Here is a 15230-nt window from a genome sequence, read left to right on the forward strand (position 1 = left end):
ACCCACTGTCAATTTAAAACATCCACAAAAAGTTTTTATGCATTTGAACACATTTTGTCAATACTGAGAAGTACGCTGGTGTATTAGGGCCATATGTAAAAAAACAAAAACAAACAAACAAAAAAAAACCCAACTATTTTAAAAGAAATATATTCAGAGAAAAAACAAACAAATTGACTTTAATCATCATCTAAATAGGTTTTTTAAAAATTATGTAAAATGTGTTATCTACTACAATGTTATGTAAAAAAAGATTAATACAACAACCACAACAGTGAAAAGCAACCACATTTTAACTAGACAATGGGACTTTTTCCCAGGTTTGTCTAAAATGAATACAACTTTGAACATATATTTTGGAATGAGTGTTGAGAGATGGCAAACCACATCTCGCGAGTTCTTCCATATAACAATGAAACTCCCCTGTGATTGGAGGACCCGACGAGACTCATCCAATCACGTGAGGTCATGGGCGGGACTAACACGGAAGTACTTGCAAGGAGTTCTTCGCTTGTCTGAAGAGCTGGTGATGCGAGGCTACAAGGAGTAAACAGACTTCTTCACAACTTTTTCTAACTTTGCTGATTCGTTGACTACAATGGCTGGACAGCGTCTTAACCATAGACATACTATCGCCTCCCCCTCAACTCCTCTGCGTGGACGCGAACACCTTTCCACAGCAAGTCGCAGACCGACGAGAGGAGAGTGCTTTTGAACGCTGTTAGTGGGCTGTCTCGTCCAGATAACTACCGCCGACACAGACTCGGACTGACTGCCTTCATGCTTGGAGATGAAAAACAGGCCAGAGGAGCCCAACTCTTAAGAGGAAAAGACGGATGCAATCCCCAAATTGCGGTAAGAATATGTTCGGTGCCTGCTTGCTAAGCTAAGTAGCCTCAAAGTAAAGCTTTTCTTTCCGTAGCCCAAGCTAAAAAGTAGCCTGAACCAAGTGTGTTGCTTTATCAAACTGTGTTTCTGTGTATTTACAGGATGCAGTACGCCGTCTTCACAACTCTGAGGCAACTTGGAGGAGCTACAAACCAGAGCAAGGGTAAGATTTAAAGAATAGGCTATGTGTTCATTCTGCTGCATAAGGAAAAACGTAAACAGATACTCATCTTAACCGTACATTTTGTTTTCACAGACTGACCTCGTGACCACTGTGCCTGATGCCGATAAAGACACTATTGTGTGTAAGTAACGTTTAGTACTTTCTGCTTACTGTTCAATGTAAGGGGATGCATGTTAATGCTGTGCCTAAGTGTATCTGTGTTATACTTGCAGCACAGGCGGAAGCTGTGAAAAGGTCTCTGGAGCTCTGCAGCCTCACATTCAGAGGCAAATCCTAAATACAGGGCAACACACCACAGATGTTTACAACATGGACAAAATTAAAAAAGAGTGTCATCTGTTACCTACATCCCAGACGCAGCAAACAGAGCTGTACCGTATGATCATGGAGGAGAATGCTGTGTGTTGTGTTTTGTGCTATGTATACATACATTTTTTTATTATTATTTATGCCAATAAAGCTCTTTCTGTGAATAAACATGTTGCTGGCAATTTTTCTTTGCTCAATAAATTCATGTCCATAGGATAACAATATTTCAACCAATTAGGAGTCATTTTCCTAATTTAAAAGTAGCCTATATGTCAACCAATCGCGAGTCATTTTTCTAGTTTAAAAGTATACATATGAACCAATCACAAGTCATTTTCCTAGTTTAAAAGTATATGAACCAATCACAAGTCATTTTCCTAGTTTAAAAGTATACATATCAACCAATCACGAGTCATTTTCCTAGTTTAAAAGTATATATATCAACCAATCCCGAGTCATTTTTCTGGTTTAAGAGTAGTGGTTTCAACCAATACTGAGTGAGGCCATTCAAGCCCCGCCTGGCTGCTGCTGTTCATATGCTGATTAGAGCCATTAACACCTTCTGACCCGGCGCTGTTTCGCCGCGATTCATATGCTAATTAGCCCCTCCACCAGTGGTTCGTTTCCGTCAGTATGTGGCACGGACGAACGCGACGTTTGCAGTCCATAAATTGTCGTTAATTGCCGGTAATTAGGGAAATCTGCGGGCGTTTACGGGGACGAAAATCCCACTTTTCATGCTGTGTCTGATCTGTGGTGAAGACGTACAGAGACCTGCCACAGTGTCACGGTGCATTAATATAAACTCTGTCCTCAGACTGTCCTGACTGTCCCTGAACGCCACACAGAGACAACATGGAGCTGTGTGACAGGTGGAGTTTTATTTATCATGATAATTAATACATACTTAGTAACAAGCCTGTAAGTTCAACACATCAGTACTATATGCTACTGTGATTTAACTAGCCTAGTTAAATAAAAAGATGTAGTTTAATACCATAATATATAGGGCTGACCAAAGGCCAATGTATTTACTTCATGTGTCAAATATTGTTTGCAGGCGGAGACGCTCAGAGAGAAAGTGTGTGTGTGTTCTTGGCTTTTACCTCAAGGAGATTAAAGTAGTGTCTGTTTCCACTTTGAAAACGCCAACTTTCAAAGATGAAGAGCAGAGAAAGGCAGGTGTGAGCTGCAGTATATGACGCGCATTTTATAAAACATAGCATTGGATTTTTACCACTTTTTGGCATAGCATCATTGATCAATCTCAGGCCGAGACTGGATGTGCAGAGACAGAGGCAGGCATCGGAAGAGAGGTGCCAGCGGTCACAAAGAGTGAATTTTAAGGATTCCCCACGCTCCCTTGACTTTTAACTAATCCCTGATTCAGCTACACAGAGAAGGCAGAGCATACGCACACAAACACAAGTTGTTAAATGCGCAAAAAAAAGTAGCGAAGTGCACAGAAGTCAGGAAGAAAGATCGAAGGGGGGAAACAAGCAAAAAAGGGAAGACGGGGAGGGGGGAGGGAGGATGTCAGGGAGGCGGAGGGTAAAATTTATGAGGAGCAAACAGAGGGGGGATGAGAGACATGATAGAACAAAGTAACCAGGGAAGGACAAATAAGCTGTTTGGGGATACAAACAGATTGATCAATAGGGAAGAGCAGGCACCAAAGTCAGAGTATGTGGGTGTGTGGAGGCAAGAGGATGGGCAACAGAGGAGACATTACCTGTCTTATTGAAGACAAAGAGACATGGAAGCATGACTTATTTTTTTTTCTCTCTCAGTTTAAATGAAGCTACAGCTACAGCCTGTGAGCATGTAGCTTAGCATGAAAAGCAGTGGTGACCACAGGCTACACAATATACTAGCACCTCTACAGCTCACTAATGACCATGTTGTAGCACAATTGTTTAATCAGTATCGAAGTGATAAGATGAGCTCTGGGTTCAATGGAGGCTTACATCTTCACCCTAAATGAAGGTTCCCTTTTTTACATAGAGTAAACAAACAAGATATACTATATATTATGTTAAATTATTACTGAATTTTAACGATTATTGGATTTAATGCCCATCAGCTAACCTTTCAGTAACAAGCTCACAAGCTCCTGGCTGTAGTTTCATAATCACCATAGGAGAGAGTGGTATCAGTCTTTGTTTTCATCATGATTAAATATGGGAGCTATCCAAGTATAAGAAGCTCACTTAATTATTTATTATCAAGCATTTTCTTTTTTTTTTTGATCAAAGTTAAAAGAAATCATCCGTTGCATACATTCTGGCTATTTCCTGCCTTCCCCCTCTTCCTCTCATTAGACTTTCTCTTTTTATACAGCTTCCACTTCTGCCTGTGCCTCTCTTCCTCCCCCCTCAGCTCCATCACTCCCTATCCTCTCTTCTCCTGTATGTAATGAATGAGGGAGCTCCTCCCGTTGGACAGAAGTAGGTCTCGGGAGGAGCGGGGCAGGTAGGAAAGGGTGAACAGGGACAACGGGGAAGATGGAAATGCGTCAGAGCAGATACGCAAAGATGGATGACTGGGGAAAGGAGCAAGAAAAGCAAGGGAAGAAGCGGAGGAAAGGCGGGATGATGAGAACCTATCACTCTATTTCGCCTCTGTCTGGCTTCCTGATGATGAAGGCCATTACTCACGCACAGAGTACCCACTCCCCCGTGTGCCGTCCTCTCTTTCTCTTTGTCGTTTTTTGTCTGTCTTTGTTCATCCTTATCCCTAATCTTTGTCTTTTTTGTCATTCATACACTTAGTGAAAAATACTGCACATTGAAATTAATGTGACTTTTAAGGTCATTAAAAAAAAATCTATACGCAAAGATCTTTATCTGTTTCCATGATTTGTTATGAGTAGTAAATGATCCTTCAGTGGATCTAAAGTACATTTAATTCCTGCTGCAATGATGTAAATTCCCCTGTAGCTATTAAAGACAAGCTATTAAAGTTATCACAGATTCTGCCACCTTTTTAATATATACTGTATTTATTACATTCTTTTCTCAAACAAAATAGGCCTCTGGATTATTATAAATCTTCCTGCAGAATCTTTAACTGTACTAATGGTGATAGTGTTGATTTATCCTTTTACTTTTATTGGCTGTAGAGCCAGCAGGGAAATTTACTGTTGCTCTCCTCTCATGAGTGCAGCCCTCATCAGTTGCCTCATACAGCCAGGACAAGAGACAACTGAAGCCCAAACACACACAGAAAAAGGAATAGTAATGGTAGAAGTGATATTTTAACACAATTCTTCAACTCAAAAGCATTCATCGTTTTTAGTATTTCATATCTACAATATACATTTCCTTTTACAAGCACACAGTACTTTTCAAAATGTGAAACCGTTAGGGTTAGACTGTCAGTGCAGTTTGTTCACAGAATAAAGGCACCGTTCACTGAAAAATCAAATCTCTCCCATTGCCCATGTAAACTCTCATCCCTCTGGGTCAAAGGTTACGACTTTTACACTTGGTGCTTATATAGGTCCTGGCTAAAGTTACTGTAGGTAACGATTGTCCAGTCAGGATTGCAAAGACAGATAGAGATGAAATCACCAGGCTTGCAGCTTCAATGCAGTCAGACGTACAGTAGCTAATGTCCATCCAAAGATGAGGGAACAGTTTCACCCTCTCCTGTCCAGTCTCAATCATCCACGAGAGAGAGAGCATTTCCACACCTCTTCCAACTCAATCTCAATTAATGACGGGGTTGAGCAGTAAATTTGGGTTATTAAAATGGATTCAGCGCTCCATTGAGTTGGGGGTAGAAGTATGTGTGTAATTAGGAAATGAGCAAACACACTGGGACAGAGAGATGGAGTTGTTTTCAATTACAGTCTACAAAGCAGAGCATGCCGAGCGAGAGAGGACCAGCCAGAACTTGAAAGGGCTGTTTTGTGCTTAAATTGACAGGAGGAGATCTCATTATTGGAGCTTGCAAAGATGTAAATAGTTATGAACCTGTGTCTATCACATGCTGAGAAGTGAGAAGGTGTTCTGGGAGTTCAATTTCTTTTGCGTCATTAATGAGAAGGAGCGGCAAGAACATTGCATATGAAGCTACATGGGTGCGTGCATTTTGCATTTGTGTGTATGACATTTCGGCATACATAATCCCATTAAATGCAGTCAGTTATGGAGTGGAACATTTGGCAGCAGTTCTGTGTTTTTCTGCTGAGAATCAGCCAAGTCCTTTGTTGTCGAGTTGGCTCAGTCAGAGCATGAATGAGTGATTAGATATGAGAGTAAGTCACACAAGAGGGAGAGGGAGCTGAGGGGGGACAAGGAGATGGTTGTGTTTTCTGCCCATATGAACTCGTTGCGACTTTATTGATGTCCGTATTAATTCCCTGCACATGGACGTGGCACACAAAGAAAGGACTGCTGCTATCTGCCAACTTTCAGGGGTCAGAGGAAAGTGGAAGAGACGAGGGAGAGAGGCAGAGAGAAAGAGAGGAATGAAGGTGCGAGGGGGAAAGATAAAGATGACAGAATTACACTCATACTGCGCAGGCTGGATAATGTAGGCAGTGCTGTCAGGGAAAATTACCTCCAGAAAAAGACCACACATAGAAATAATATATGGAATGTAATTACTGCATCACGATATGTTGTTGACAGAGGGGTGAGGACCAGAATTGCAATAATTCAATGTGTGAGAAAATATGGTGAAGTCGTGGAAATTTGCATCACAGTCTCCAAATGAGGGTTGAAAGGTGAAAAAGTGGGCGCTCATTGAGTCAGAACAACAGCATCTGTTTGCCCTTTAGTGTCTACAAGCTTTTAAACCTTATGTTCGCTCTTACAGTGGATTACATTCGGGTTACATTTAAGCTCATTATGGGAATTTCAGTTCTCTCACACATGAGAGAAAAAAGAGTGACCTTTTTCGAATTATTACATGGTCATGGTAACTCTGCAGAACAATAAGCTGGTAACTCTCACAGATGTGAGAACACAGGCTATAATACTGTAAAGACCTTTAATAATCTGTTTTCCATTAAATGGCATCTTTACAGTTATTTGCACTCTGTACATTTTCTATTTGATTTACTAAGAAGGCATTTTTATGAATGAATCATACCTACACATTTGGTATGACACATTGAGAAAATCCATTAAAACTATAGTGATTATAAGGTGATGATGTGAAAACTGAAAATTAAAAAGTGAAATAATGATCCTGTAAATTGGAACTGCAGTGAATACAACGCTCTCTGCTTCTTGTGTGTTTTTCTAGTTGCGTCCGGGGGAAGCCTTCACTGTGTATCACACCAGTCCTACGTTGTCCAGTTTGTCCAAACCTGTGGTGCTGTGGACTCAGCAGGACGTCTGCAAGTGGCTTAAGAAACACTGTCCTCACAACTACCTAACCTATGTAGAGGCCTTCTCTCATCACGCCATCACAGGTACAGTTCACAACACACAAAACTCAACGCACAAAGGTATTTCCCTGCATTGTTCCTGCTACTGGTTTCGATTCTTTTCACATACTAGCTGATGTCTACATCTACAGCCTCATAATATAAAATGTCCACATGCCCACTATGTTATAAAAAATGAACAGAAATGCAAAATTGGACTCCAGATTTCACTGACTCTCATATGTGATGTTTTTGTCATTAACTACCGTATCCTACTGTATGTCTATCAAGTTGTGCTTTGTGGTAATTAGTGCATTTGTCCTTTGCAGATTTGATTTAGTATTTATGTAGTTCATGGATGTAGGACACAAAAAGTTTGTCTTAAAAAAAACTCTGACTCTGCGTTTGAATTATATTTACAATCCAGTTATTTCTCTTGTGTTATTTCTCTTGTCCGTCAGACCTGCTTGGATTTATTCCTGCCTCATCTGCTCCGTGTAAGACAGAGAATGGTTTGCATCTGCATTTATGTTTATGAAAAGCACAAGAATCATTCCATATATTTCCCCTGAGAAAGCTGTGGCAAATTGTGGTCAAAATTGACATAAGTATAGCTGGGAGAGCTGTGTATGTGCAGTTCATTTCTCAGAGGATGATTACCACAGCAGCAGAGTTGCTCTGAGAAAAACTCTTAAGAAGAGCTCGGCAGTTTCATCACCAGCCTGGTGAATATGATGAAACTGCAGCTTTTCCAAAACAGTTTGCACACATCCATGTTTGTAAGTAGGACAGTGAAATATCCTGTGAAGCTCACCTGCAGCACAACACAACTCAGCTTTGTGAGAGTGAATGTGTATGCAAAGGAGATTGATATATTCCATGCATGTATGGTTTACCATGCAAATTGCAGTTTCAAATCAATCCAACATAACCACGTTTGTTCTGTGTTTTTGATTCACTCTGTTTCTAAAACCACACGCAGCTATTAGAAGGTATCCCTACGCCACAGCCCAGCTGGGAACTACTATCCATGGGAAACAAACAGGGGGAAGCTGGTGTTAAATTGACCGTAACCTTGAAAGATATCGACTTGATTCAGCTTTGTGGGGCTGCTGAAGTTTCTTATGAGCATAAACCAAACTTTGGTGCACAAACTCAGCCCAACTTTGGTCCAGCAGCTGTGTATTTTGTCCCCCATTTCTTACAGCATAGTTGCATACAGTGATCAAGGCTCCTATCAATATTAAGACAGACTTTAAAAAAAAAAATTCAGCAACTCTCCTTTAATATCTTAAGACCTTGTGGTTGACCTCAGTGATGCTCCTTTGGGCTAAGACATTGCAAACCAGTGCCATAAAAGGCTTACCAAATCTCACACAAGTATTATTTTTAGGTTTGTGGTTCCACGGCTTAGCTTTTTCAACTGGAAACAGGTTTACACCCAAATCTCTCCAAAGGAGATTTAAAGTCATTCATGTGAGGTGACGAAAGGAGTGCAGCCTATTTTTGGAGGAGAAAGAGACAGCTGTGGAAAAAATGGTAGGTTATCATGTTTTAAGTTCAAACGACACAAACTCTCTCTGACACACACACGCACATACACGCACATACACGCACAAACAAATGCATTTATTTGTTGGTGAGTCTATGCACGTACACAAACCACAGAACCAATGGACATACATGACCAGGTGCACACAAATGCACACACACATCCATGCAAAGAAACATTTCTTTTTCATACACATCTGCAGCCTTGACAGACCAGGACTAGACGGGAGAGCGGTTTCTTTTTTAGTGTGTTGCAGAGAGCAGATAGCTCCTCTGTGCCGTGGGGTTAGCCACCACTCACATGCATTTGCATGTACACACGTACACACAAACACACAGGCACATGCAGACACATACTCTGTGGCTTCAGGCATAACAATGCTACCACCGTCACAGTTACAGCAGCTCTGATCTGATCATTTTTATTTATGTATTCTCAAAGAAAGAAAGAGAGAGGGAGAGAGAGAGAGAGGCTGAGGTCCAATTATCTCTCTGTATTCACTTGCTGATGTCCAAGCTGGATTTTATTTTTGCCTTGGTTAACAGCTTCAAGTGTTTCCTTGTGTAAATGTTGGGTGAATATGTGTTTTTATTGATGCATATGATCGGCATCAAAGAATCACACAATGTATATACAAAACCCCTGCCTTTTTTTTCCACGCACAGAAGGGAGTTGGATCTCACAAGCAGTCTAGAATGGATTCTGTGTCTGTATCATCTTAGTTCACTGACCCAAAAGGAATAGTTTTTCTCTCAGCCTCTCAGTAAGGCTACCATTATAGTGAAACCGCCTCAGGTCAGTGGAGCTCCACAGCCTCTTTTGCTCTTACATTTAATTGGTGCATAAAGATTCATGCTATCATCTTTTATTGTGCTTTTGTTTTCATTTTTTCATGACTGTTTTTATTGTTCTCTCTGTTTTTGTACCAAATACTGGGGGTTGTAGCTGTAGTGGTAGTAGACAGAGTAATGGTCAAGAGCAGGAATAAGAATGTCGCTCAGTGTGTGAAATGTGATGATAACTCACTTTGACGGCACAATAATGTATGTAGAGCTTTCGATCATACGAACAGTTCCCAATTTAATTAAACCCTGTGATTTATACTCCTCATTGATAAGCAACCCCTTTTCTTTATGTTTGACAGTTATGAGGACTTATCTTTTATTTGAGTATTTGTACAACTTCATACCTCAGCAAGAATAGTTATACTTCACTAAACTCATCTAATTTGACAAAGTTATGCCAAAGTTTGCCAGATTTGTATCCAAGATATTACCTAAACCTATATGGTTTGTACGTGAATTTATCCATATGAAATCAGTGCTCTTACTGAATGATTTCAAAGCAAGGTTTTTATTTGTGATGTTTTTTTTGTTTTTTATTATCACTTCTACTGGTGAAGTATTGCTAAACAGTGACCCCTGTGACCAAAATGTGTACTGCATGGTAATGGTAAATGCTAAATTGCAGCGATCTAGTAACACTAGTAAGCAAACATACTCAATAGAGCTACTCACTACTCAATAATAATTACTCTGCAACTAGCATAAATCAGAATTCAGCTGACACTATCTGCTAGCTACTGATCAAATCAAACTATGGATGTAGCAGAAAAACCTGTGACTGTAGGCTACTGCACTGAACAGTTCATTACTTAGGAGTTAAACTTTTAATTTGCTGAAGAAAGAATGTCCTATTTCATCTTTCAGCAGCTACAGTGTCACCTTTTGTACAACTGCAGCACACTTTGGTCATTTCAACACGGAATGAGTAATGGTTCAGGACTGGCAGACTGTGAAAGTTGAAAGCCTGGCAGGACCGTGGTGAGAATGTGATTTAGTGACAGAGGACCTGTTTATTAATACCCCCAGGTATTAATAACGTGATTCGTATCTAGATTGGTTCTCCGAATAATGGCACGATTGCATTCACACCTGGTGTTTTTATTTATTTGCCGCTATCTACATTCTGCCCACACTGCGATGAGAAATTGCAAACATATAGTAGGTCAGCAGGTTGGAAGACTTCAGCTGTCAGACAGTCATTAATCTGTCATCTGCTGTCCTCAGCTCATGTGCAGATACTCTCTCAGGACTGTGAGCTGGACTGATTGCATTTACAGACTGAGATATGATCATAAAGCAAGTCAAACCAATGTAGTCCAGCTGCTGCTCCTGCATGAATTTACACCTTACGTTAATATTCGGTTTTCCTTATCTAGGTAATATATCCTGACACAGGTCACAATTTTAGTTCATATATAAGTTCATATGCCAGATAAGCCAGATAGGATGATGATACAGTACAAAGAACACACTGCAAATGAAATAAACTGAGTGAGTCCAACAGTAAATGTGCCCACAGGGCTACACACTCAACCTATGCTACTCTATACGACCTGACAGAAATGTAATACTGTATGGAGGCCTTCAGGGAAAGCATGGGCTTGAATTGGTCTATTATCAAAGGTTTAATCTGAAGCTCGTTCTTTTTATGAGGAAAGCTTTACCTTCCTCCCTGCTGGATTGTTTCTCAGACTGTTTTAAGAGTCATTATTGCCTTAGCCAAGAAAGAGCTGCTTCCCTTTTGCCCACAGAAATTGTTAATAAGCAGATTTTTTTTTAGGCCAAATTGAGAGAAGCGATCTCTTTTGAAACAGCTTTTTGTTTTCGTGTCTCTTTTCTCCTTTTGACAGCACTACTTTCCCTATCTGCAGGCAATTATTAGGAGCTGTATTAAGTCTGTCTGAGGGGAATTGATTTGAGCTCTATTCATCTGCCTTGTCTCATTTGTGCACACACGCACGCACATGCATGCGTACATAAACACACGTTCAGGCACCAAGGGCAGTGGTTTTTCTAGGACGGACTGGCATTGCTGTGGGGGGAGATGGGGTGAAAAGGTTGATGAGTGTGTACACAGAGACAAAGGTGCATGTGTAAAGCAAATACTGTAACTGTGCACAAAATAAATGGAAAATTATTGCTGTATCCTGTGGGCAGTTGTCCTCACACACAATGGCTTGTTTTATGTGCTGGAAAACAGAGCACCTGGACTCTGACGAGAAGTAAATAATCTGTCCACAGCACCATATGTGGCACAAGCACACACACACATACACACACACACACACATACACACACAAAGCATCATGAAAGCTAACTGGTTTGTCATGGCTTTGTCTCCCAGGGAGTGGAGTCTATTCTCCCAGCCCATGTGGCTTTAAAGGCAAAGGCTGGCTGACAGTTCTGTACTCATTTAACTTGTTTAGTTCCAGCGAGAGCTGCATATATCTTATCTTAAAGAGATGCCTCTCTTTAAAATAAGATTTTTAAAAAAGGATTGCAATGATTCATGATAAAAGGTTCAGTAGCCTGCTGCCAACTAAGTATCAATCCCTCAACTTTAACAAAATATTCTTCAGACAAAAGTTTCCTCATCATATCTAGCGGATAGAAGGAAAAAATATCAGTACCTCTCGGAGAGATTACTGTACTGTATATACAGAATTTTTTTAATGTTCAATACTTTCATCAAATGCATTTTACCTCCAGAAGACACGATCAGCTCTATGCACAGTGCAGTAGTTACATAAAAGAAGAAAATGAAGATTGGAGCAGACAGAGCTGCAGTTTGATTTGTGAGAGTGCATCGGTCAGCAGATGAGCCAACTGAGTCCTACATTTGAAAACCTGGGAAGACTGTCAAGAATTCAACCACATGAAATAATGATGGAGAAATAAAATGTTCCTGTGGTTGTTATACACTCATGTTTTTTTTTTCTTTTTGCAAAATCCCTAACGTTTTTCTTGGGGTATTTAAATGGTTCAATTTGTGTTACATTTTCCTTTCAGAAGCACTTAACCCAGGCCAGGGGCCACTGAGGGTCAGGGGCAGGCCCACCTCAGTCTATCACACGATTACACACGCGCACACGTCTGTTCTCCAGCCTAAAGCCTGTCTTATAAAATATGAGTGCCGACTCCCTATTAAGGATATTCATATTTCATGGGCTGAGAAAAGAGACAGAGGACAAAGGACTGCAGTTCTCCTTTCATTTACCTCTCTCTGCTCCTCTTCCCTTTTGTTCTGTTCTCTTCTTTCATCTCCTCCCCTGTGCTCTTTGCACTCCTTTCACAGACATGCTTATTAGCTGTGGTGGATAAATATGTGGTAAATGTGTGTGTGTGTGTCAATCTGTTTGTGTGTGTGTGTGTAAGACACAGAGAAATAATAAGAGAGAGACTGTTTACTATGTGTATGAAGCACATACTGTACATAACATGAGGTATTTTTCCTCTGCAGCACAGACATAACGCACTGACGAGAGAAAGACTGAGATGCAGAGGATGTAATGATGAGAAAGGGAAGGAAACAGGAATGAATAGAATGGTACAGAGAGTGAGCTGCATGAGTAATGAGTCTAATTATGATTTAGGCACCTTACGGAGCTGCTGCAGGTATGATGGATTCCTCTTCTGTATGCATCAGTGAAGGACATAGCTCCCTTACCCATAGTAACCTGCGTGTGTGTGTGTGTGTGTGTGCTTGTGTGTCTGTCTGTGCTTGTATTGTGAAAGTTTATTCACATTTCCTTTGTGTTTGTGTGAGTGCATCTTAGTTGTAAAAGCTGTTTACTGTGGGTAATGGTATGTTAAATGTGTGTGTCCCCCGGGTTAACTGCCAAACTCTGTAGTAAAACTCAGCCACAGATTAGAGGCAGCCTCGGTAATCCTCCACTGTGCCAGCATCTTCACTGGAGGCTGCCGCGCTCACCAGAAAACCCACACTTTACTCCTGGATGTAAATGAGATCTACAAAGGACGCCATACATTAGAACGGAAAATGTTGCAGACACATTCTCATGCAATATGTAGGCTACTGTACGTCCTCACATACAAGCCAAGGGGACATGTAAAGCCTCCTCTCCCTGTGGATTAGGTTTGTGTAAAGACTGTGAGGAACCTAGGAGAACATAGGAAACTCCTCAAAGAACACATTGTGCTTTGAACCCAAGGCCACATATCTAGAGCACAACTTCATTTATGTTCATGTACATTACATGTTACACACTCTCACTGTGAAGTAATTCAAATATAAATTATTTGGTGAAGCTTTTCTTGTCACTTTGATCCCCTGTTTAGAATTTAGAAGCACTTTGCAAACATGTACTGTATACTCTCTAACACATTATAATGCAGTTGTAAAAAGACATATGCATTTAGTAATGAAATTTAAAGTTTGCACACTTATAATTGTATAAGACCCTAACCCTAACACTTTGAAATCTTTATATCTTCTTAAAACTACCTTAGAATATGTTACGAACCATCTATTAGTAAGAGTCGGTGTAAATGGAAAACATGGGCACTCAAGTCAACCATTTTTCTTATAATTTGGTCAACTTCCATCAACTTAAATCACTTACAAAGACTAAATCAAATTAATTCAGTTCTCATGGAAATATTAACGCTGTGCAAAGAGAAATATTTATCTGCATCAGTGGAGAATTAACCCATTTGTATCCCTCCTCCTCCTCCTCCTGACAGGACGGGCATTGCTGCGTTTGAACGGTGAGAAGCTGGAGAGGATGGGCATCGTCCAGGAGACGCTGAGGCAGGAGGTCCTCCAACAAGTCCTCCAGCTGCAGGTCAGAGAAGAGGTCCGCAATCTGCAGCTCCTTAGTAGAAGTAAGTACCGAGATGTTGTTGTTTGTGTGACTAGCTATATTTTTGTGCATCTCTGTGAGCAATGTCTTTTTTCTTTTTTTTCTGTGTGTTGATGGAAGAGACGGAACGACAAAGACACAGACAGGCGTAGGGAGAGCTGGTGGGGTTTGGCTAAATTGGAAGGAAGCAGACTGAGGCCATGCAGGCCTGCTGTGACATACGTGAAGTTGGGCATCCAAGTGCAATTGTTTGTGGCTGCGTGTGGTTTTATTGACAGGAGCCCTTGATTTGCTGCCCTGCCTCAGAATGATGGCTTCGGTAAACACTTTTATTATCCAGCCATCAATAAACTGGCTCAGTAAATCTCTGCTGACCTGGATTCAGCGACTGAGGTTGGCCGGCTTCTTGCAAGCCTGTTTTGACTGCTCCGGCCATTGTTGTGGGTGGCTGTTTTCTGGGTTCATTGATGGCACAATGTCCACTGAATTGTGTTTGTCTGTATAGCGCTGGATATCAAATGCTCCTTGGAGACTTTTTAAATTGTCCAGTTTGGCAACAAAATATTCCCTGTACCTTGATAAATACACTGTTGCCCAAAAAGTTGGAATAATTTAGTTTTCAGACACACTCCTCTTTTTATTCCTATTGTTAACTGTGGTTTAATTTTCAGAGTGATATATCAAAAGATTGACCAATAAAGTTTTAAGAAGATATACACTTTATATATTAAGAGTAAATCACACTGTCAAAACTATTTCATGAGAGATAAAAAAAAATTTAAAAAAAAGCATTTCATTCCAACTTTATGGGCAACAGTATACCTATCAATCAGGGGAAAACTCATCCACAATTAAAGCAACTATATATTTATATCAAACTCTTCAGTGGTATGAATAAAGGAACATTTAATGTTTTGATGGATGAAAGGTGTGTTAGTTTTTGTATTCTGTACCAAAACCTTTTGAGACCCTCATTCCCACAATAAAAGGATATCTGCATAGTTTAAAGTGGATTGCAGCCTGCTTATGGCTGCAGTTGTTTCAAGTGTTTTCCTAAGTAATTCAGTACTGAAACAAAACCCAAATTACGTAAGTACTGTTCTCCTCTTATTCACAGAACATTGTGAAGAGCAGAAGCTTCACTCTAAAAAAAAAACTAAAGAAAACTGCATAAGCATTTGCTCTAAATGGTCCAATCTTCCTTGCGATAAAAGCTTTGGACCAAAACAGAGTAGCTCAGGCGAAGCAG

At 40.4% G+C, this 15230-nt stretch overlaps 1 protein-coding gene across 2 annotated transcripts in view; it reads left to right on the forward strand.

Annotated features, from left to right (window-relative positions):
* Positions 1-15230, forward strand: part of LOC146984804 (sterile alpha motif domain-containing protein 10-like) — a 53559-nt gene that overhangs the window by 28679 nt on the left and 9650 nt on the right. For both annotated transcript variants that reach the window (XM_085782227.1, XM_085782226.1), the window contains exons 3-4: positions 6638-6806; positions 13863-14003. In XM_085782227.1, coding sequence (XP_085638353.1) covers positions 6638-6806; positions 13863-14003 — 310 coding nt within the window. The remainder of the gene's footprint in view (positions 1-6637; positions 6807-13862; positions 14004-15230) is intronic.

The sequence above is a fragment of the Trachurus japonicus genome, chromosome 7, assembly GCF_045865225.1.
Source record: "Trachurus japonicus isolate A0001 chromosome 7, Traja_1.0".
Classification (NCBI taxonomy): Eukaryota; Metazoa; Chordata; class Actinopteri; order Carangiformes; family Carangidae; genus Trachurus; species Trachurus japonicus.